This window comes from Heptranchias perlo, chromosome 6, assembly GCF_035084215.1.
Source record: "Heptranchias perlo isolate sHepPer1 chromosome 6, sHepPer1.hap1, whole genome shotgun sequence".
Classification (NCBI taxonomy): domain Eukaryota; kingdom Metazoa; phylum Chordata; class Chondrichthyes; order Hexanchiformes; family Hexanchidae; genus Heptranchias; species Heptranchias perlo.
The window spans coordinates 31,812,062-31,837,173 of NC_090330.1; the positions used below are offsets into that span (position 1 = coordinate 31,812,062).

Sequence of the window (25,112 nt, forward strand, 5' to 3'; positions counted from 1 at the left end):
ATCCAGTGACAGTAATGGGCAGCTGTGGCCTGAAATTTGGGACCACCTCTTTGCTGGCATGCCGGAATGTTGATCGATGGGAATGATGATGTGGAATGAAGAGCCCTCCTTATAAGCCGCTAATGCAGCATCATCTCCACTTCAGCCATTAAATCGGGATCGGGTACCAGGCTGCTCGTCACTTGCCTACAGACTCATTCTAGCTTCCTTTCTCTTCATTATAGCTTGTCTCCTTGGGATAGGCTGTCAATGGATGAAATGCCTTCTGAATCTTTAAGCTTGTAAGGATTTGTGTCCCCCTATTTTGACATGTGCTTTTAATTATGTACATTCCTTTAAATTTTCCTTACGTGCAATTTTCTGTTCCTACCACTAGTGTGGTTCCTGCACGTCAAAATATGCACCTGAATTTCTTGGCTCCTGTGATTTGAAATTCCTATTTGGGGAGACTGCTCTTATAGCCTGGTGTCAGCCAGCCAAGCGAATGAGATCCAGGCACTGGTTTTTGATCAGTCGAATCTGATTGATTGATCCTTAGATGCCAGCTGTATTTCCACCAGGGTAGTATTCTATTTTCATCTGTTTCAGGTAATTTTTCTTTCCTTCATGTTCCTCTCTCCTGCATCAATCAGATCTGAAGTATCAATTACATTATTTGCATTTTCATACAGAATGCAGTTTGGCAAAGAGACTATGCAATCTCTTCAGTTCTTTGTCTGCTATAACTCCACAGTCATTAATAAACTAAGTGAAAGCTTTCAAGTGGCTAGTGGAATGTATTCTGAACTGCTCTCCCCTATGGCATGAAACCCTCTGGCTTGGTAAAAGGATATTCAATCTGTTCCACAGCTACTTTATGCACAAATGTCCATCAAAAACGTCTGGAATAACCTACATATGTTCATCAAACATTACATTTGGAATTAGCAGCCACTTTTGTAGTTCAATCCTGGCAGCTGGCATTTGTTCCACCATAAAGACCACCCTCCTCTACCTAATTTCAGTATTTGGTCAGCCTCCAGCAGTGCATGAAAAAAAAATAACAATGAAGAAGAACAATCACCAACCTGTAGAGCCATCTTCATTCTTGAAATCAAAGGCATCCTCTACACACTACTCTAACCATTCATCCTCTCAGGCCCCTGGAGAGTGCGGGTGTAGTGATCCTTTCTTAAAGAGGCTTTGGTCAAAGTGAACTGTGATTTAGTGAACATTCTACTGTGGTATGGTCATGAGAACAGTATGCCTTACATCAAGATATCAAAACATTTTAAAAGGGTGTCACACAGGTGAGTAGTTGTTTTTAATTAAGAAGATGAAGATCACATTACGAGGCCAGTAATCTTGCTATTCATAGTTAGGTATGGGGACAACACACTGGTTTCATGTTCAACCACAAAGAGAAGTTGGGAAGAGTATAATAATACATATGCTGGAGACTTGAGCTTGCTTGAGTACCACAAACTGCAATATTCCAATATTAGCAAGATTAAATGACATTGTTTAATTGCGTGCCAATAATAAAGTTTTGTTTACTCCACCGCAATTAGAGGCTCTTGGCTTCATACTATTGCATTGCTAATAGTCGATGTAAATCATGTCCAATGTTTAGGTAGTTGACAAAACGCTAACAAATTAGCTCAGTATTTTGTAGGACCGAGATTGTCCAACGATTGTTGCTACAGTGTAAAGTGACAAAATGGTATGAAATGCTTAGAAATAACTACTTAAAGTTACAGTACAAAGTCAACTGTGCTCCATCATTCCATCCTTGGCAGTCGTTCAGCTGTTAAAAAGAAATGCCACATATATTAGATTTTTAGATAAAGGCTTGGGGCACAAATAACCATTTTAAGAAAGCTGCAGAGAAACACGTATGAAGGCTAAAAATAAAACCAGAAGGGAGTATTCAATGTAATATAAAACCTTTAGCCAAATGTAATTTAAGTATAAGTTAGTATTAGAGAAACAGCATCATCTTATAAGAACATACAGTTTAGAGCAAGGAAAGGCTATTTAGCCTGTCAAACCCACACTATCCAGAGCTTATATTTGTTTATTCTAATGTGGATTTCCTCTTCTGTTCCCCCTTCTTCACTATTTTAAGAAACAGTTAAGCTCTTGCCATACTTCCACTGAAAAAATCAAGCATTGCTATTAATACAATCCTCGATTCCCCCATCTCAAAATATATCGATCAGACTCCTTTTTAAAGTATCAATTGATCCCAATGCAACTTCTTTGGGAGTATGTTTGACATGTCCACTGTTTGGAGTCTGGAATTTTTTTTCTAATCTCTAACCCTGCTGGAGGCTTATGAATTTTGTACTTCTGCACTCTAGTCCTATGCTCGTTGATAAAAGTTAAGTAGCTTTTTTATTTTGGCCTTATTGATACTTTTCACTGTTTCAAAGACCAGTATCAAGATTCTCCTCAGTTTTCCTTTTCCTTTGAAAATAAATTTAGTTACTTGAACCATTTTTTTTTAACTTAGTCCTAAGGCCTGGAGTCATCCTGATCATTCTTCTCTGCGTCCTTTCTTACGGAGTAAAATGACCAAAGCTGCACACCATACTCAGGAATTAGTCTCACCATTGATCTGTACAATGTCAGTATAACTTAACTATGATACCATAATCTTCATGTGTAAGATGTAATATTAATATGCTTTACATAATAGTAAGAACATTTTTAACAAGGCTTGATGGGAATTTTAACTTCCCTTGATCGGTGGAAAAGGAGCGGGGGAGCAGTTAAAATGCAGTGACTTCCACTCCGTTCTCATCAATCTGTGATTCCACATCATGATTTTGGCGGCAGACAAGGCTCCCACTGGACTCTGGCAGGAGCCTCATTAGTAAATGCAAATCATGGTCATATGACGTACATAGGGTCCCGATGGTATTTTAACCTGCCCCTGAGTGGGGCGCCAGTTAAAGCTGTCTAGAAACCAGCGAGGCCACTGAAGTTTAAAGTAAGTTTAAAGAAAACTCCTTAGTGGTGCCAGGAGGAGCAGGAATGTTCCTTTGGGCCTCACAAGGAAAGTCCGGGACTCTGCTGTCCAGGCTCCTCCTTCTCATCCCAGCCGCGAGACCGTTGCAACACCTGGACTTATCTCTGGGCTATCTAATCTTCGTCCTCCCCTTCCGGCCAATTGCCATTTTCTGCCGGAAATGGCCTAGCAGCTGACTGGCAGCATTGAAAATCTGCCTCCAACTCAAAAACCCGGATGGGAATGCCATCCGCTCCCCTGGGCTTCCTGCCAGGATTTAAATCAGCCCTTTACATCCTTTTCCCCAAATTAGTATTCCTCAATTAGCATTTACTGGTCATGATGTGCCCACGATTTATGATTTTCCTCAAAATATTAAGACTTTTCTTGCCCCACTTTTCAAATCCAGAAAATGTATTGTGTGTACTGCAATATATAACCTGCCATTTTCAGTAAAAAAAAAATGCATATATTTCATTGTTACTGAGTTATAATCCCCACCACTTACACTGTCCATGCTTATCACGGGCAGCTGCCTATATCGAGCAAATGGCGCTAACCAGTTGCCATTTCCAATGAGGTCAATTACAAAGATGCCACTTATAACACATTAAGCTGCTGGCTATTTTGGGCAATTCAATAAACTTTTTGTACCTCGTTATCATACTCTATTTGTATTTAAATCCCTCTATGGATGACTCTATGTATGTGTCCGTTTTTTATTCCTGGTTTCAGCGGGTTTTATTAACTTAGATTTCGTGGTCGTCATGGTTGTAGAGTTCACTCACCAGCCGGTAGATGTAGGAGGGGGCGTTTCCTCTGATGTAGTTGAACATAGGGCAGTGTACGTTCACCTAGGAGAGAATCTCACCTCCTGTGAAGGGAAGAAGCTTAAACAGATGGGCGTGGAATGGTGCCTAACAGCGAGAGCGAGTGTGTGTGCTCGGTTCACTGCTCTTAGCCCTCCGTTAGCGAGGACAGTCTTAGTCCCTGTAAAAGACGATACATCATCCAGTGCTTATAGTAGGCTAATCCCGTTAACACCAACGTGCCCACTATAAGCGGTAGGGACTCTTTGTGTATGTTCTGGGCTATTCAGAAATAAGTTGTGAAGGACGGCAGGGCAGACTGTGTCAGTACACTAAATGAAAAGCAAAATACTGTGGATGCTGGAAATCAAATAAAAACAGAAAATGCTGGAAATTCTCAGCAAGTCAGGCAGCATCTGTGGAGAAAGAAACAGAGTTAAAGTTTCAGGTCGATGACCTTTCGTCAGACCTGGAAGAAGTTGAAGATTTAACAGTTTTTAAGCAAGTACAGAGTCAGGCAGGTGGGGGTGGGAAGGGGAGGGGAGAGGAGGGAGGAAAGAACAAAAAGGAAGGTCTCTGATAGGGTGGAGGGCAGGAGTGATTAATTGACAAAAGGGATGATGGTGCAAGGCAAGGAAGGTAATAATGGGACAAGTAAAGTAACAAAAGATGAGTCTAGAGGAGCTGTAAATGGCAACAGCAGAACTATTACCAGCACCTACTGTCCGAGAAAATGGGAGCAGTGGTTATGATCTGAAGTTATTGAAATCGGTGTTGAGTCCAGAAGGTTGTAAAGTGCCTAATCGAAAGATGAAGTGCTGTTCCTCGAGCTTCTGCTGAGCTTCATTGGAACAGTGTAAGAGGCCGAGGTCAGAGTGGGAGTGGGAATGGGACAGAGAATTAAAATAGCAAGCGACCAGAAGTTCAGGGTCACGTTTGCGGACTGAGCGGAGGTGTTGAACAAAGCAATCACCCAATCTGCGTTTGGTTTCCCCTCTGTTCCAATGAACTGACCATTATCCAGATTACTGGTGTGGAAAATGAAGAACTTCTATTAGTATAGAAGGATTACTCAGTGGATATAACTAAGTCTCAATGAGGAAAATTTGCTTTTCACTTTTTGTATCAAAATTATAAGCACATTCTTTGTAAGCACGTTTACGATTTTGCTGCAAACAGCATAAATCTGGTTAGGGTAGATTAAAGAGAACTTTACTCTTTTTCTGGCAGATATGAGGAAGCAGACTTTCCTGTTCTTGCGCTCAGAGCTATTGGATCTCCAGGCCGCAGTGAATATAAGAAAATTGGGCCAGGAAATCTGCCCAATTTTTCATCCATTAATTTAAATGGACAGAAAATTGAGTGGGCTCCCTTATGGACATGTGCTCCTCCTTGCCTGATTTTCCTTTGCTCACTGCACCCAGGAGATCCAATAGCCCCAGGCACTTGAACAGGAAGTTCTGCCTATAGGTGCTCAAATGGAAAGGTGTTCCATTTTGCAACACTGTAGGTACATCATCTTGATGAGCACAAAAATCTGGCATCAAGAGAAAAATTGAAAACTGATTAATTTAAAGGAGCACTATCTTCCTGAAAAAAGTATTTGGTATAATGACCCAGACTTTGCTGTCAAAATAACGATGAGGCTAATGGCGCTCGCTGTTATTTATGTGCAAAGCCTCCAGCAACTTCAGGCGAGGGGCAGCTGCGTGGTTAAACTCAAATATCCAAAAGCTACTATCCGAGTTGAGCCGCTCCGCCGTTAGCTTCGCGTAAAGTTGCTGTATTTGCGCGGTAGATACGAACCAAACTTGCCACAGAAAGTTAAGTCTTGTCCATTCCAGTATAAGTACCCTTTTAACGACGTGATAAAAGTTACTTACTGCCAATCAACCTCTCTGACACTGAAAATTAACTATTACAAGTGTGGAGTCTCATTCCTTCAGGTTTTAATTGTTGTTGAGATTTTAAAAATGTAAAATTATAAATTTAATTTTTTTAAACTTTTACTTTCTGTCTCTTTCCTCTCTATCCATCCAATCTTTCTTTCCCTCTCTTTATTTCTCTTTCTGTACCTGATTTGACATTGAATTCACCCACTCTAATTTACACTGCCTTCTCAGTTCTTGTGCCGTTAATTTCACAATCTTTCAATCTAATCATTTAAGGAGATATGCAGTTGCCTCCCCAGTTCACTCAGGCCCAGATGCCCTGTTTCCCTCACTGCGACATTATCAGCTCACACTTTCAGCAACTTGCCACACAAAAAATGTAAAAACCTAAACATGCAAAGGCATATCTAACTAATGGCAGACACCATTAGATGCTCTGCTACAGCAAAATCTGGCTCGATATATTGCTCTTCTCCTTCCCAAAGCTGAAGTTTAACAATTTTTTTTCAGGAAGATGAGACCTCTAAAATTAACCCTTTACCATTGTAGCAAAAGTTTCAACTGAAGGTTTAAAAAGCTAAAGCCTTTCACCTTTTTAAAACCATCATCCATTTATGTTTGAAAACTTTGTTTTGTTCATTTTGATTGGGATGAAAAATATAAAGTTTTCTGTTTTCACAAAAGTACTACAGTGTTTATATAATTAGGCAGTATATTAATCAACAGCACTATAAACATTTTAGCAAGTGACAGTTTCATATTATAAATGTAAATTCTCTGAAAGCTTTTAAAGTAAACAATGATGGATTTAGCTGCTGATAATAAGTATTTGACATGCTTTCTAATTGGTTGCTATTATGTTCCATATAAAGTGGATAATGAACAGCACAAAATGAAACTGTTTGTCTTTCCTTAGTGTGTGATAAATCTGTCATGGATATTTCCTGTTTAATGGCTCACTTAATACAAACTGTATGGAATGAGGTACCGATAGTGTATCTGAATGACCTGACCGTATTGACCTTTCAGCAGTGCGAACAAAGTAGATACACATTTGGACAGGGCTTGTTTACATTTCCTTCCTAGCACTTGTGAAAAGGGTTTGCTGACAAAAAGAATGTGATTTAAAGAAGTGGTGAGCTTAAAGATAAGTCTAGGGAAAATACTTTTTATTCAAAGTACGCTCCCATTTCATCGTGAAAAAATGTATACAGAAATTTTCACTTACTTGCACGGTTTTATAGATGGAACATTTTTGATCTTTGTAGAATTTGATCTTCTCAGATCTCAAATAGATCCTTTTATTCTAATTTCAGATTTAAATATGGTAATTCGGGTAGTCATTCTTTATTCTACATAACCAGATCCTGGTAATGTCAAGAACCATGCAAGCTGTGCCAAAAAGGACAAAAGTTTAATGCTAACAGAAAAGTGATTACTCAGGGATGAAATTACACTTGAGAGAAAGAACAGAGAACAACTGAAGTTGATCTTCAAAGGAAATGATTTATATTAGAGATTATTTTAATAGGCATAGTGAACAAAGTTTGAGTAAATCTGTAATTATAATCTTTTATTTGCAGACATGCTTCAGAAGAAACCTTCAATGGATGACTTTGTTGATGCCTTGGTGTCAGACCTGGATTTAAACTTTGAAACGTTCTTTATGGACTCTGAGTAATTAAAAAAAAAGACCGCAGGATGTTTGAATTACATCAGTATCCATGGAATAACAGTGAAGAGTTTATATGTGTGTGTATATAATGTGATTTATAAACATTATTTCAATGTCAGTAACATATTTTGTATTGATTGGAACCTAATTTAATTTCTTCAGTTTTCATTAAAGTATGTGTTACTTTTTGGAATACCAGTTTCTCATTTTTGTCGAGGGTAAAAGGTTGAAGAGTGTTCTTAATTTGGCTGAATTTAGTTATTTGAAGCAGGAAAAATTTAAGTTCTGGACAAAGAGATAGGCATTGCTTCTTGCTGGTTAAACTTGGCTTGACTGTTCACATCAATAAATGCTGGGATCAATTTGTTCCAGTTATATCTATTGTTTACTGTAATGCTGTTGAATATGGCATGACCTCTGGAAGAGCATACATTGTCTACAGGAGTGTCCAAAATGATGTTGTTGTGGACCAGTTAGGTGAATACTATGGAGTCTCATATATATCAAACTGTGGATACTAACAGATGTTGTGATTTAGGATTTATCCACCAATGAGGCTAAAACAGCCCCTTCCAAATCTCCAAACTCATGAAATGTAAACAGACAGCCTAACGAACAGAAAATATGAGCACTAATAGAAATTGAGTTGCCTGGGTTTTGTATGCCGATTACCAGGGCTCATGGGCTGATGTGGCCAATGAGCTGTAGCTTGGGCGCCCTACATCACTAACTTCTCCCTAATAGAAAAATTATATAAAGCACTCTATATAATCATTTTCTCTGTAACTTACAATTACAGCTTTGAAGTGCCGTCCAGTTCAACAACTATTGGTAGACATAATGAGCATCACACAGTTCATAGTGCTTCTGTAAATTCATTGAAAGCTTTAACCTTTTGAACTTGGATGTGGTAGTTTTGTACCTTATCCAGCAGTAATAGTGAATCAGAAATTTATTTTCTTCAATGATCTTGAACTACATCTTATTGCATGTGCATGTGTTTTTATGTTTCTTGGATAATACATTTTTTATTTTTGGAAATACCAAATAACTGTCTTTTGACCTATAAAGCCTATTGTCTGTTCTTGTATTTCATTGTCAAGCCTAGCTGCTGCTTATGTGTATTACAGTGAGCAACTAAGTTAATAATGCTACCATATTGCCTTGCCACTAATCTATCTTGATTTATCTTTTTTCTACAAATGAAAATCACTCATTCTTGTTAAATTCACATCTCTGGACAAAGTTGAAGTTTATCCTCGGTTCAGGGGGAAATTGCCTGCTGAGCACACAGGTGAAAATGTCATGACGTTGCAGGTAGAGTTTCTACTCCTGTTTGTTTTGATCTGAAATAATCCACTTAACAACATTTCCCTCTCTGGACAGCCACCAGCTCCTGTGTTTGAGGCCAGAGGCTGTGTCACTCTGGAGGCTGGACAGACTGTCCATCTCCTGGACACAAAGGCTTCTGTTTGATTTCTTTTGATTCCCTGATGCTGTGGGTAGTTCAAATGATGCAACTAGACAGCAAATATTATGTTGGTAACCACCTATTGATCCTGCAAACTATACTTCTTTATGGGAATGAGCAGAAGAAGGATGACACTGTTTCGCAGAAGGGATTTCTTTTCGGTAGAGATCGGCAAATGTTGCACCTGAACCTGGAAACAATCTGGTTGCCAGTTCAGTTATTGAAAGATAACGACTGTTAGATTGAAGTATCCTGTCCCAGACGTCGATACCTTGATTATTTCCGATGTGGAGATGCCGGTGATGGACTAGGGTTGACAATTGTAAACAATTTTACAACACCAAGTTATAGTCCAGCAATTTTATTTTAAATTCACAAGCTTTCGGAGGCTACCTCCTTCCTCAGGTGAACGATGTGGAAATCATTTCCACATCGTTCACCTGAGGAAGGAGGTAGCCTCCGAAAGCTTGTGAATTTAAAATAAAATTGCTGGACTATAACTTGGTGTTGTAAAATTGTTTACAATTGATTATTTCCCACAAGGCATCCATTAATAGCATTTATAATACAAAACAGGACAAGTTTAATTAAGTCTGTTAGTCCTATCTCATATCACACGTATTTTGGAGTATGTTCTCCGTCTGTTCATCAGTGGTTTTAAGCCTAGTTATATGAACATATGAAAATAATGGAGAGGAAAAGACCAGCTGTTCCATGTTGCGTTACGCATCACAATATAGGCACTCCCTACCCACCTGGAGCCAATGTAATCTCCTGGGAGAGGCAAAAACTCAGATTAAAAACCCAGGCCAATTAGTGGAAAAATCTGGAAAATTCCTCTCCGATCCCTTTAGGTGATTGAAACTAGTCCAGGAGATCATATTGACCCTGATTTATATTACAGGTTACCTACCTCTTGTACAAGGAGATTTCCACTCCAACTATAAACAGGTCCCGCTCTCTCTTGAAGGAATACAGTGAATCAGCATTCACTGTACAAGCTGGCAACCTGTTCCACAGGTCCACTATTCTCTGGAAAAAGAAAAATCACCTAACATTCAACCTTGTTCTGCCCTTATATAACTTGTAAGTCTGACCCCCTGGTCCTCCCTAATCTAGCCAGTTGAAATAATTGGTCCACTTCAACACAATGTAGTCCCTTAATTATTTCACAAACCTTGACCAAAAGGTCAGGTTCAAGTTACAGCTCTTTCAATCTTTCATGAACCATTTGCATTTACATTGCTAAGAGATCACCTGTTGGTGACCTGTTCTACACAAGCTATTTGGAATATAGGAACAGGAGAAGGCTATTTAGCACCTCGAGCCTGTTCTGCCATTCAGTCAGATCAAGGTTGATCTGTACCTCAACTCCATTAACCTACCTTTGATCCACATCCCTTGATAACTCTAACCTAATAAAAATCTATCAATTTCTTATTTCAATTGACCCAGCATCCACAGCCTTTTGGAGGAGAGAGTTCCAGATTTTCACGACCTCTCAAACCCTCCACTGCCCCATCCAGTCTAGGATAAGCTGCAACTTGTTCCAAGTGAACGTTGGGAAGACCGAAGCCATTGTTTTACGCACCTGCCACAAACTCTCTACCCTTGTCACCAACTCCATCACCCTCCCTGGCCACTGCTTCAGGCTAAACCAGACTGTTCGCAACCATGGCATACTGTGACTGAGCTGAGTTTCTGACCACAGATCCTCTCAAATCACAAAAACTGCCCACTTCAAGCTCTGTAACATCGTCCCGCCTCTGCCCCTACCTCACCCCATTTGCCATTGGAACCCTCATTCATACCTTTGTCACCTCAGACTCGATTACTCTAATTCTGTCCTGACCAGCCTCCAATCCTCCACCCTCCATGAACTTCAGCTCACCCAAAACTCTGCTGCACACATTGCATCCCATGCCAAATCCCACTCACCTATCACCCCTATCCTCGCTGGCCTTTGTTGCCTCTGTGATTTTGTCCCTCCCTATTCCATAACCTACTACTATACTACAACTCTCCAATACTTTAAGTTCTAATGACTCCAGCTGTGTCTGTATTACCCCCCCCCCCTCCCCACCAAGTTACCTTACCATTGACCTTCAGACACCTAAATCCCACTCTCTGAAATGCCCTCCCTAAAACTCTCCACTTCCCTCTTTAAGCAAGCTTTTTATCACTCCTCCGGATTTCTCTTTTTGGCTCTGCATCTGTTTTCCTTACATCTTTGTGAATCACCTTGGAATTTTTTTAATATTAAAGACGTTACATAAGTGCACTGTGTTGATGATAATTGTAGTTGCTGGCAAAAAAGTTAAAGATAAGCCACATTCAGGGCATAGAATTCTTTCCCCATCCCCATTTAATGGAGCAATTTTGTTTTAAAACTAGGAATGATTTTTCTAAAATAGTATATTGTTTTCCTCCCTATCCCCCAGATAAGAGGGTTGAAAAGTAATTCCCAAATGTCAGTTTGACTCAGTGGTAGCATCTCACTTCTGAGTCAGTAGGTCATACATTCAAGCTATATTCCAGGACTTGAGCACACAATCAGAGATGCTGCCTTTTGGATGAGACGTTAAACTGAGATTAATTGGTCATTTATCAAATTTGCTGTTTATAGGACATCGCTCTGCACAAATTGGCTGTCATGTTTGCCTACAAAACACAGTGACTACACTTCAAATGTAATTAATTGGCTGTGAAGCACTTTGAGACATTCTAAGTATGTAAAAGGCACTACATAAATCCAAGTTCTTTCCTTCCCTGTAATCAATCCATTGGTTTATACAGCAGACATATTATATAAATAACAGTAATAACACAGAACTGAATTTATTGCCGTGACACGATCCTAGAATGGTGAGGCCCAAACAGGTGGTGGATCAATTTGACTTGTTAGATAGTGACCATGTTTCATCTTCTAAAACTGAAATGGGGAACAATGGGCAAGAAAGAGTGGCGTAATTCTGAGATGTGAACATAAGGCAGTCCAGCTTTACCACACAAGAAAACAACATTCTGAATGGTAACTTGATATTAATTTGTCAATGAAATTAACTTCCAGATTAATAAGTTTAATATAAACCTTTATTCACATTTAAAGTAATGTGACTGAAAGTTTCAAACTACAGATTACATTATACATTTTTTCTAACCAAGTATGGGAAAATATGCATATATTACATATTTGTAAATAACACATTTGTAAACTTCACAACAGGACAAAAGAATACAATGTTAATTAAGATCACTGGTATTGCACTGAAGCCAAAAAAAACTATTGCCAGGGAAAATAATGTGGAACAGAAAGAATTTACTCTCATTAGAAATAAAAACAGAAAATGCTGGAAACTCTCAGCAGGCCTGGCAGCATCTGTGGAGAGAGATACAGAGTTAACATTTCAGGTCAATGACATTTCACCAGAACTCTGATCAGGTTTCACTCTCCATATACGCTGCCTGACCTGCTGAGTGTTTCCAATATTTTCTGTTTTTATTTCCAGCATCTGCAATATTTTGCTTTTGTTTAACTTTACATTTGTTCTAAATGAGTATCTTGTGTATAGAGTATGTGTACTTTGGGCTTGTCTCTTTGTGGCAGTTTCCACAGGGAAATAATGGAATAGCCTACCTGTAAACAAATGTTAAATAACCCATTTCCAAAAATACACCTCAGGTGATATATTAAAACTTGTGCAAACTAATAAATTGTGTAATGGAAAAACTAATTAAGCCGCCTAAAATGTGCCTTTTGAATATAGCTAACATGACCGTACATGGCTTTCTGTAAGTGGCATTATTGAATGGATTTGATGGGAGCAATAGCAGCTTTACAACAACTTTTGAGGATTTGGTTTTCCCGTGAAGTACAACTTCTCTTTGAAGTGTGGTGTGACATGATCCAGGGCACAGACTGTGGGAGGTATTGTCTGTTAACTTTAAAGAATCTATTTTTAAAGAATGCTGAGGATTAATCCCTGGATATTGTTCTAACTTTTGCTAACCTTTTGTGCTGCTTTGATACTTTATAGCACATTCAGTAACATGAAAGTTTAATATTGCGGTACCAATGGTATGACAGCATAGACTGGGGATGGGAAATCCACCCAAATCCCAGTGTCAAGAGATAAGTATAATTCTAGAATGGCTGCTGCCAGGCAAATGCATTTCAGTTATATAATTTTTTCATTGTTGTTATTTATGCACCATTTCTTTTTGTAAAGCTTCTTTTTCATCAAGTTTTAAGACTTCTCCAACAGGATCTATAAACCTCAAGTGCAGATAAGACAAACTACTCAGACTGAGATTATATCTGATTTAGTTCATAGATTTGATAGGAAATTGGACCACTAAAAACAAGCACTGTAATAGAGGAAAATCACTAAGAGAAACATTCACTGAAGAGCCAGCACAGATAAGTTCCATTTGAAAAGAACAATCTGAGGGCTACCTCAATGGCTTGTATTCCCTTGAGTTTAGAAGGTTGGAGGTATTTAAAATGATAAAGGGGTTCAATAGGGTGGATAGAGAGAAACTATTTCCTCTGGTGGGGAAATCCAGAACAAGGATAATGAAAATCTGGATCTCGCACCCCCAAGAAACTGGATGCCTGAGTCAATTGAAATTTTCAAGACTCAGATTGATAGATGTTTGTTAGGTAAGGGTATCAAGGGATATGGAACAAAGATGGGTAAATGGAATTAAGGTACAGATCAGCCATGATCTAATCGAATGGTGGAACAGGCTCGAGGGGCTGAATGGCCTACTCCTGTCCCTAAATTCCAGCGAGTTGACCCAGTGAATTTATCCAGTGTATAACTGACCCATACAAACAAGGAAAGTCTCTGGTCTGTACTGAGTTAGCTGATTTCAGCCGGGAGAGCAGTTTTGTATCTTCACACTCTTCCCTTCGAGAATAGTGTGGAGTTGAGGAAAAATTCTCAGGCTGACTAACGTTTTGACAGGCTGTGAGGTGACCACCCCTTCCATGGCCGGGGCGATCTTTATAACCAGCTGATAGGGTGGTTAGTCCTAAACGGTGGGAAAGTTTTCTAGTCTCCCACAACCCGTACGATGGGCGGGGGTTGGGGGGGGATACCCATACCTACACCCACTGGACACAAGTATCCCGCTGGATGTAAACCCAGAATTCAGAGCCAGAGCTCCGGTCTCCACTCGCCAGAACTCTGGAGATGGGTTCGAACCTGCATCTTCTAACTCAGAGGTGGGAATGCTACCACTAAGCCAAAGACTCACTCCGGGCAGCAGTTGGGGTACTGTAATTGGCCTCAGCACATCTGGATTAGGGAGGAAGGTTACTATTCACATTCTACTGCTGGAAGTGGACATGTGTGCATGTCATGTCAGGTCAGGGCAGGACAGGATTGGTTCAGCTGTGATGGTGCTGTGGGAAAACAGTCTACTGACGCTCACTATCAAAGCTCAGTGAATAATAGCTTCTTGGGCAAAGTACTCAGTGCCTGCCTCCATAGGGCAGTGCTCCTGCAAGGAGCCAACACCTTCGAGAGAGGAGGGAAGCAAGAAAATTCATGAGAAGGAAAAAAGACAATCTGGAAATATGAATATACAGGGTGGGAGAAGGAAAAAGCTTATTATTGTGATTTGGCAATACTTAAACAGAAGAGATGAACAGGCATTTAGCTTATAAGAACGTAAGAAATAGGAGCAGGAATAGGCCATACGGCCCCCCATGCCTACTCCGCCATTCAATAAGATCATGGCTGATCTTCTACCTCAACTCCACTTTCCAGCCCAATCCCCATATTCCTTGATTCCCTTAGAGTCCAAAAATCTATCGATCTCAGCCTTGAATATCCTCAACGACTGAGCGTCCACAGTCCTCTGGGGTAGAGAATTCCAAAGATTCGCAACCCTCTGAATGAAGAAATTTCTCCTCATCTCGGTCCTAAATGGCCGACCCCCTTATCCTGACACTATGCCCCCTAGTTCTAGACTCTCCAGCCAGGGGAAACAGCCTCTTAGCATCCACCCTGTCAAGCCCTCCCAGAATCTTATATGTTTCAATGAGATCATCTCTCATTTTTCTAAACTCCAGAGAGTATAGGCCCATTGTACTCAATCTCTCCTCATAGGACAACCCTCTCATCCCAGGAATCAACCTAGTGAACCTTTGTTGCACTGCCTCTAAGGCAAGTATATCCTTCCCTAGGTAAGGAGACCAAAACTTATTTTTTTATTCATTGATGGGATGTGGGCGTCACTGGCAAGGCCAGCATTTATTGCCCATCCCTAATTGCCCTTGAGAAGGTGGTGGTGAGCCGCCTTCTTGAACCGCTGCAGTCCGTGTGGTGAAGGTTCTCCCACAGTGCTGTTTGGTAGGGAGTTCCAGGATTTTGACCCAGCAACGATGAAAGAACGGCGATATATTTCCAAGTCGGGATGGTGTGTGACTTTGAGGGGAACGTGCAGGTGGTGGTGTTCCCGTGTGCCTGCTGCCCTTGTCCTTCTAGGTGGTAGAGGTCATGGATTTGGGAGGTGCTGTCGAAGAAGCCTTGGCGAGTTGCTGCAGTGCATACTGTGGATGGTACACACTGCACCCACAGTGCGCCGGTGGTGAAGGGGGTGAATGTTTAGGGTGGTGGATGGGGTACTAATCAAGCGGGCTGCTTTGTCCTGGATGGTGTCGAGCTTCTTGAGTGTTGTTGGAACTGCACTCATTCAGGCAAGTGGAGAGTATTCCATCACACTCCTGACTTGTGCCTTGTAGATGGTGGAAAGGCTTTGGGGAGTCAGGAGGTGAGTCAGACGCCGCAGAATACCCAGCCTCAGACCTGCTCTTTTGTCCACAGTATTTATATGGCTGGTCCAGTTAAGTTTCTGGTCAATGGTGACCCCCAGGATGTTGATGGTGGGGGATTCAGCGATGGTAATGCCGTTGAATGTCAAGGGGAGGTGGTTAGACTCTCTTGTTGGAGATGATCATTGCCTGGCACTTGTCTGGCGTGAATGTTACTTGCCCCTTATCAGCCCAAGCCTGGATGGTGTCCAGGTCTTGCTGCATGTGGGCACGGACTGCTTCGTTATCTGTGGGGTTGCGAATGGAACTGAACACTGTGCAATCATCAGTGAACATTCCCATTTCTGACCTTATGATGGAGGGAAGGTGATTGATGAAGCAGCTGAAGATGGTTGGGCCTAGGACACTGCCCTGAGGAACTCCTGCAGCGATGTCCTGGGGCTGAGATGATTGGCCTCCATCAACCACTACCATCTTCCTTTGTGCTAGGTATGACTCCAGCCATTGGAGAGTTTTCCACCTGATTCCCATTGACTTCAGTTTTACTAGGGCTCCTTGGTGCCACACTCGGTCAAATGCTGCCTTGATGTCAAGGGCAGTCACTCTCACCTCACTGTGCACAGTACTCCAGGTGTGGTCTCACCAAAGCCCTGTACCATTGCAGCAAAACTTCCTTACTGTTGCACTCCAATCCCCTTGCAATAAAGACCGACATACCATTTGCCTTCCTAATTGCTTGCTGTACCTGCATGTTAACTTTCTGTGTTTCGTGTACAAGGATACTCAAATCCCTGTGAACACCAACATTTAATAGTTTCTCACCATTTAATAAATATTCTGTTGTCATTGTTAATTTGAGTTGCCAAAATAGCCTCTTATAGCTTCAAGGATACTGGTAGCAACAAGTTCAATTTAAAAACAAATTGTTATTTATAGACTTCATTGCTGACTTTCACCCAAATGACTTTCTCCCAGCATTGCAACCGTACAAGTTAAATGCTATCTTGCAGTTCAAATTCTTGAAATATAACCTACAGCTAAATTTCAGTACATTTAATTGATACTATATACATGAATCATGTTGGATAATTATATTGTGGTTGGTAATATAGTCTACAAAATCAATATTGAGCTCTTTTTATAAAGCTTGAATTGCATTATTAAAAATGTAATCTGTTTCTTGAATCAGAAATGCATCTTGCAATGTCACTGAACTGTGTTTTGAATAGTGGTTAACAATTGGCTTTTTCATTATTTGGAATTTGGTTTTAAGTGTATGAACTACACATTTGGATGAGATTTAATCTGATTTTAGTCCATCTTTTTGTCTTATTCTTAACATTATACAATTGGTAACAGTTACACTGGCCTTACCAATAAGCAGATGTGCAATCAATCTACCTCTCAGCACTAAAATAAAAATGTTCATTCCACTTTGCAGTCTTGAAACCACAGTCTTTGGATTGATTTGAGATAGCTATCCTGTTTATAATGGCAGAGATTGGAATGATGCCTGCCTCTGTTTACCATTGTAAGCTGCCCAAATTCTGAGTTCTTAATCAAGATCCGCATTAAACGCCTCACCTGCATACTCCAGATGCAATTTGTTAGATCATGAAGGATTAACAGACAGCAAAGAAACACAAGATTGCCTAATATGAACAAGCTGCCTAGTAGTACTTCTAGTGAAGATGGAAGTGCTGTTCACAAGAATGGTTATAGTTAATAAACTAATAACTCTTGTGAATTTTGTCTCTTAACTTTGATGTACCCGATGGTTCATTTAGTAAGTGTACTGTCTGATGTGAAACTTATCTACACAGACCAGGAAGGTCCCAAGTTCAATCACCAGCCTGTGCTGAATTAGCTGACTTCAACTGGGGCAGCAGTAGGACTGTGGCAATTGACCTTAATTCCCTGCACTGGGAGGACAAAAATCAGCCAGGGAGGAACAGGAATATGATTAGAAGTGACTATTGATTAAAATTATCTTCTGAAATATTTGATCTCGGGATCTTAAAGTTGATCTAAATAAAAATACCTGTAGTTTAGATTTCAGTGAATGGAAATGGCTCCAATATAGATAGCATGAAGAGGGAATTGATTGTATTAAAGATGATATTAAATGAGCTCCACTTTAGTAAGTTACGAAGCAAATATTATGTGCTTTTCTCTCTACTTCTCTATGTATCCCTTGTGTCAGGAAAGTATCAGTGTAACATTTCTGTCACGTGTACTTATGTTTCATGTTGAAAAATAATGAAGTAATGCCCAGATTTGTACTCCATTATTAAACCCAAAATAATGCCAAGGACTCTAGCTCATGTTAACTATCTCAGGTTCCTTTAGATCATTTGTTACTTGCCTCTGCAATTTTGCAGTCAGTATAGATAATTACAGGCACAATCCTTTTAGAAAACTTTTAATTTAGTAATGCACTACCATTAAAATAAATACAGTAATGTGAGTCATTATTATACAAGTCTTCAAATGAGTTAGTCTATCATTTTTCCCAGCAACTGGATCATTCAAGTCATATTGCAGTGTAATGACTAAGGTTGGATTTGTCTCAACATTACTCTGACAGTAAAAATTAACTAAATTTACATGTTCTTAATCCATTGTTAATTAAAACTAAAGGGAAGGCAAAGCAAAAACACATTTACTCCTTTTATGACTGAACATTTCTTAAAGATTTGTATTGTCGGTGTGGTTTAGTAACAATTTCAAACCAGTGCACTAGTTTAGTTGTCTTGGTTCTCAAGATCCCATCTCAGCCATTTATTTTAAACAGGTTAATGTCTCCACTAAAATAATAAACAAAGGAATTTAGATCAACATGTTAAGTGTTTGCACACTATTATCTCTCATCGTAATTTCAGTTTTCATTTTGTTGTAAATATGGATCTCCAATCTCATTTCCATTAAGGGTTACTGAGCTTAGAGCTTGACTCAATAGCTCAATACATTAACATTCTGTAAAGGCAGTATTAATAGAAAATACTGAAACAAAAACGTGCTAGTCGCTCCCACGCAGTTGTTTCTTTTTTGAGGGAAGGGAGTGAATTTTTGTCTGATCGAGATGAAAGATGTCAGTGATGACAGGTGGAGCATACTTCCACCGTTAATACCCAGTCTTAAGGGCAAACGCTCCTAGGCCACGTATAGTATGTGCTGGCTGCAGGGTAGAACTCACTCTACTCTGTCACAACAATGTGCCTCAACTCTGACTTTAGAAGAGCAGCATGTACTGGACTGGTGCAACTTTTTTTCATTATTCATTCTCAAGATGCAAAACCGGCATTTATTGCCCATTCCTTGTTGTCCTGAGAAGGTGGTGGTGGGCCTTCTTATTGAACCATTAGTATTGGTTTGATAGAACTGAGTGGCTTGCTAGGCCACCTCAGAGTCAACCATATTGGTATGGGACTGGAGTCACATATAAGCCAGACCAGGTAAGGATGGCAGGTTTCCTTCCCTAAAGGACATTAGTGAACCAGTTGGGTTTTTATGGCAATATGACAGCTTCAGTGATCATTTTTACTGATACCCATTGTCAAAAGTTGGCTATCCATTTAATATTGATGAATGGCTATTTCATCTAATGTAAGTATGAGAGATGTAGTCATCTACTGCTCTTTGTTTCAGTATAACGCAGAAATGGCCCCATGCCATCTTGACACAGATCAAAGAAGCTGGCCCCAGCCTGGGGTGGTGGGTTTGATTGACAGCTGTGTCAGAGACCTCTGAGCAGTAGACACGGTCATTGATTGGTTGTTGTCCTTTTTAACGGACAGCTTGGCGGCCAGATGTCTCCAATCATGCATTTATATTGGGCTTTATGTCTAATTCAAGGGTGATCCTAGCAGTTGAAGAGTTGTGACTGTGTTTAAAATTTTAGCTGATCAGCAGGGGGCCGCAGTCAATTAGAGGCTGTGACAGGAAATGAATTTATAATCTAAAGTCTATGGCCTGAAATTGCCTCGTAGGCGCTACCATAACTTCGCTGGAAGTGCGGTGGAAACCCCATTTACGTGTATAAACGGGGTTTTCACCTTCACTTCCAGCAAAGTTACACCAACAGAGCAGGAGCAGCTCCGAGGAAATTCCTGTATTAAGTTCTTTTAAAAAAGTGAGTGGCATCTTTTTATTTTAAATGTACAGGAGTCTCATAAACATGTATGATTCACTGCTTTATACCGTTTGTTGTTCATTCACCTTTCTTATATAAATAAATCACTTGTTGGTTCAGTGCCCGAGTCTCAATCTGGTAAGAGTATACATTCAGTTTGCTTTTCGAAGGGAGGAGAATGACATGCAGCACACAATACATTCCAGTAGACTAAGAGTTCTCTGTTACGATCCCGGGGTCTTACTATCATTTACCTGGAAGAAGGCAGAAAAATGTGCATTCTGGATCATAAGGGATGCAAGGTCTGCTGACAGGAGTGGTTAGTAATGCTGGTCATGAGAAAATATAACAGGAGGTAAGACAGCTGGACCCATCCAGGACAAATCAGTCTGCTTGATCAGCAGCACATCCACCAGCATAAACATCCCTCCACCACTGGCATACGGTGGCTGAAATGTGTACTATCTACAGGATGTACTGCAGCAAGTCATCAAGGCTTCTTCGGCAACACCTCCCAAAACAGCGACCACCACCACCAAGGAGGACAAGGGCAGCAAGTACATGGGAACACCATCACCCCCAAATTCACCTCCAAGGCACACACCATCCTGACTTGGACATATATCACTGTTCCTTCATCACCGAGGGGCAAAAATCCTGGAACTCCCAACCTAACACTATTGTGGGAGCACCTTCACCACACGTACTGCAGAGGTTTAAGAAGCAGACCAACCACCACCTTCTCAAGGGCAACCAGGGATGAGCAATAAATGCCGGCCTTGCTAGCAACACCCATATCCCGAGAATGAATTTTAAAAATGTACCGAGTCATCTCAGAGCTCTTTACACAGATCGGATAATGAGTGGACACCGAGTAGGAGCACAGTAAAAGAGGAGAGTCTTTCAAGCTTTTTGAAAGCTGGGAGGACGGCGGCAAGGCAGATGTGCTGAGGGAGTTCTAAAGGGCATGGGGTATAATGATTGAAGAAATAGCCACTGAAAGTGGAGTGAAAGGAGCGAGAAATAAGAAATAGGCTGGTGTTGGAGGAACAGAAAGTATGTGCAGATAGATCCGGCTGAAGGAGATTGTGAAAATGGGAGTGGCGGGGGGGATGAGAGGCAAGGCCATGGAGAGATTTGATGGCAAGGACGAGTTTCTTGGGGAACCCAGAGGACTGGAATGATGGGCATATGGGCCTTGCAGTTACAGGTTGATATGATCTACAACAGATTTCAAGCATGCTAGTGTTTTTTTTATTAAGGACATAGAAGGATGAATAACTTGTATGTGATTAAAAAGAGAAAGAATTGTCTAACCCTAGTGTTAAATGACAGAACTGGAGAGACACAATATTTATAAATACATTTTGCTTCTAGAAACTTTAATTGTTTGGAATTTATATGTAGCCTATTTTATTGTCTGTCTTACAGTGTTAAAAAGAAAAGGAGAAGCAACAGACAAGAGAAAGTTATACCTGATGATAAATAAATGGCTTGAGATGATACACAATACATGGACTGCAGATGCCAGAAAGATCCTACTGACACCCATGCCCCAACTAATATGGGTCAGATTGCATTTCCCTAAAACAAAGAGTGCATTATAACGTTTTGTCCATGTACTATACGCTATGCACAGTTCTGATTCTCTAGCCATGAAAAGTCGCATGTACGTGGTCACAAAATATAAAGGCTCTTTGTTTTGTCTCTAACTGAAGTGGCCCATGAAATGGAATGTGCTGCAGGTAGTAATATACACTTCAGTCATTGTAGTCAATGTTGAGGATTAATTCACTGGAAGGTTTTGTTTCTTGGAGGCACATCATAGGAATTTCAATCTATACTGTCTCAAAGAGCCCACAACAAAGTAACAATTCTTCATATCACAGGCCATGCTAGGAGCACTTTTCATCCTTTTGATGTTTGGGGTCAGTCTACTTTCAATAACTGAGGGCTTATATTTTATTTTTGAGATTCTCACTGCTTGAGTGGGTATTGTAATATTACCCAGTACTGGCAGGGTTCCTGTTGGGATTTTGAAGTATGGGTGTATGGAATGTGTTTTCATTCTTGTTGCTTTTGATTAGGGTTAGACATGCAGGCTGAAAAAAACATCATTACCCACTTGCAGTTGATATTATTAAATAACTGGATTCCTATACACATTCCTTTGTCCTGTTTCTGGTATAGGTTATTAAAATAAATATGATATTTTTACTATTTTTCTGAAATCTGTCCTTTCACCTATTTTTCCCATTTTATTGCTCTATACTAAAAGGATGTAGAATAATTCAATAATCTGATTTACAATTTACTCTTAACTTTATCTAACAGTGATCGACTAGATAGAAGGCCGTTCCCTCTGGTACGGAGCTGCTATCATACTTACTGTGGGTTGGTTAAGGCTGGACATGAAGAACTGATTTTTTGGGGGAACTTTCAGTTTGATCATTCAATGGATAAATGAAAAAAAATTCATGAAATTAAAATTCTCACATATTCTTTTGTTGATTAAACACCACTTAGCACTGATATAACACTACTTAAAGAATGAAAATCGAACTTAAAGTACCGTATATAACAGCATCTGCTTCAAATAAATAATTTAATTGCAAAATAAATTCACTTTCAAGTACAGGAAGAACACATCAATGTAATACCTCTAATACAGTACTGTAGTTTCATCCTTACTAGATCCCTCACTGTTTGTGGTTTTGGGACAGATTGCTGTGCGAATTGTTGGCTTTTATATCAGATGTTTGAGTTTAAGCAAGTCGCAGTGAAGGACAACTGTAGGTCAAGTTATTCAGTTGTCCTTCTGTTCTGAATTTTTCAGTACAGTGCAGGTAAGGAAAATCTACATTTAAGGCTAGAGAGGCATGTCAGATCACTACCAATCTGTCTTTGGATGTTGTCTATATGAACTTTCAGAAGGCATTTGATAAGGTTCCACACACGAGATTATTAGCAAAAATGAGAGCACATGGAATTGGAGGTAACCTTATGACATGGGTTGATAACTGGATAGTGGTAGGAAACAGAGAGTAGGAATAAAGGGAATCTACTCTGATTGGCGGAATGTGACAAGTAGTGTTCCCCAGGGATCTGTATTGGGGCCTCAGCTTTTCATTATACATCAATGACTTGGATGAAGGAATAGAATGTTATATATCCAAGTTTGTAGATGATACTAAGTTAGGAGGAACAGTAAGTTGTGTAGATGAGAGCAGGAAGTTAAAAATGGATACAGACAGATGAAACGAGAGGGCAAAGTTGTGGCAGATGGAGTTCAATGTGGGGAAGTGTGAGGTCATCCATTTTGGATCCAAGGAAGACAAATCGGAATATTTTCTTCATGGTGAAAGACTATAAACTGTGGAAGAGCAAAGGGATTTGAGTGTCCAGGTACACAATTCACTAAAAGCCTTTATCTCAAGAGTGTTGGAATACAAAGGGGAGGAAATTATGCTTCAGTTGTACAGAGCCTTGGTCAAACCTCATCTGGAGCATTGCATTCAGTCCTGGGCACTGCACCTCAGGAAGAATATCAAGACTGAGATTGACAGATTTTTCATTAGGTAAGGGTATCAAGGGATATGGATCAGCGGTGGGTAAATGGAGTTGAGGTACAGATCAGCCATGATCTAATTGAATGGTGGAACAGGCTTGAGGGGCTGAATGGCCCATGCCTGTTCCTATGTTAATAATATTGGTATAGAAACAGAAAGTTTAGCTGAAATAAATTGTGAAAAAGTACTATCAGAGGAGAAAGGGAAAAGAAATGGCTATTTTTAAAAATTCGTTCACGGGATGTGGGCGTCACTGGCAAGGCCGGCATTTATTGCCCATCCCTAATTGCCCTCGAGAAGGTGGTGGTGAGCCGCCTTCTTGAACCGCTGCAGCCGTGTGGTGACGGTTCTCCCACAGTGCTGTTAGGAAGGGAGTTCCAGGATTTTGACCCAGCGACAATGAAGGAACGGCGATATATTTCCAAGTCGGGATGGTGTGTGACTTGGAGGGGAACGTGCAGGTGGTGTTGTTCCCATGCGCCTGCTGCTCTTGTCCTTCTAGGTGGTAGAGGTCGCGGGTTTGGGAGGTGCTGTCGAAGAAGCCTTGGCGAGTTGCTGCAGTGCATCCTGTGGATGGTGCACACTGCAGCCACAGTGCGCCGGTGGTGAAGGGAGTGAATGTTTAGGGTGGTGGAAGGGGTGCCAATCAAGCGGGCTGCTTTATCTTGGATGGTGTCGAGCTTCTTGAGTGTTGTTAGAGCTGCACTCATCCAGACAAGTGGAGAGTATTCCATCACACTCCTGACTTGTGCCTTGTAGATGGTGGAAAGGCTTTGGGGAGTCAGGAGGTGAGTCACTCGCCGCAGAATACCCAGCCTCTGACCTGCTCTCGTAGCCACAGTATTTATATGGCTGGTCCAGTTAAGTTTCTGGTCAATGGTGACTCCCAGGATATTGATGGTGGGGGATTCGGCGATGGTAATGCCGTTGAATGTCAAGGGGAGGTGGTTAGACTCTCTCTTGTTGGAGATGGTCATTGCCTGGCACTTATCTGGCACAAATGTTACTTGCCACTTATGAGCCCAAGCCTGGATGTTGTCCAGGTCTTGCTGCATGCAGGCTCGGACTGCTTCATTATCTGAGGGGTTGCGAATGGAACTGAACACTGTGCAGTCATCAGCGAACATCCCCATTTCTGACCTTATGATGGAGGGAAGGTGATTGATGAAGCAGCTGAAGATGGTTGGGCCTAGGACACTGGCCTGAGGAACTCCTGCAGCAATGCCCTGGGGCTGAGATGATTGGCCTCCAACAACCACTACCATCTTCCTTTGTGCCAGGTATGACTCCAGCCACTGGAGAGTTTTCCCCCTGATTCCCATTGACTTCAATTTTACTAGGGCTCCTTGGTGCCACACTCGGTCAAATGCTGCCTTGATGTCAAGGGCAGTCACTCTCACCTCACCTCACCTCACTTATGAGATATTGATACATGAAAACACTGTTGTAAAAGGAGTATGGGATATAATTTTTTTTTAAAAGATTAAATGAGACAATGAGGAAAAAGAATCAGGGTCAACATTCCAAACATTTGGAATTAGGATTGAGTGGCATGTAAATACACAAAAAGCACTAAAAAAAATTGGAGCATTAGATGCAATAATAACTATAGAGGGATATAATTTAATAGTTATAACTTAAATATGGTTTACCTTTGGTTAGTACTGAGAACTTAATATTGCTAGCTATAACATTTTCAGAAGAGATAGAGTGGGAAAAAAGGAAGTGGAGTGGTCGTGCTAGAACATAAGAATGTACTGCAGCAACTTACCCAGATTACTTCGATAG

General features: G+C 40.6%; 1 protein-coding gene across 1 annotated transcript in view; it reads left to right on the forward strand.

Annotated features, from left to right (window-relative positions):
- LOC137322874 (mitochondrial intermediate peptidase-like) overlaps window positions 1-7,749 on the forward strand; it is a 139,107-nt gene extending 131,358 nt beyond the window's left edge. Inside the window, exon 19 of the mRNA XM_067986050.1 lies at window positions 7,277-7,749. Within this exon, the coding sequence (XP_067842151.1) occupies window positions 7,277-7,374 (98 nt within the window). The 3' untranslated portion in view covers window positions 7,375-7,749. The remainder of the gene's footprint in view (window positions 1-7,276) is intronic.
- The last annotated feature ends 17,363 nt before the right edge of the window (window positions 7,750-25,112 follow it).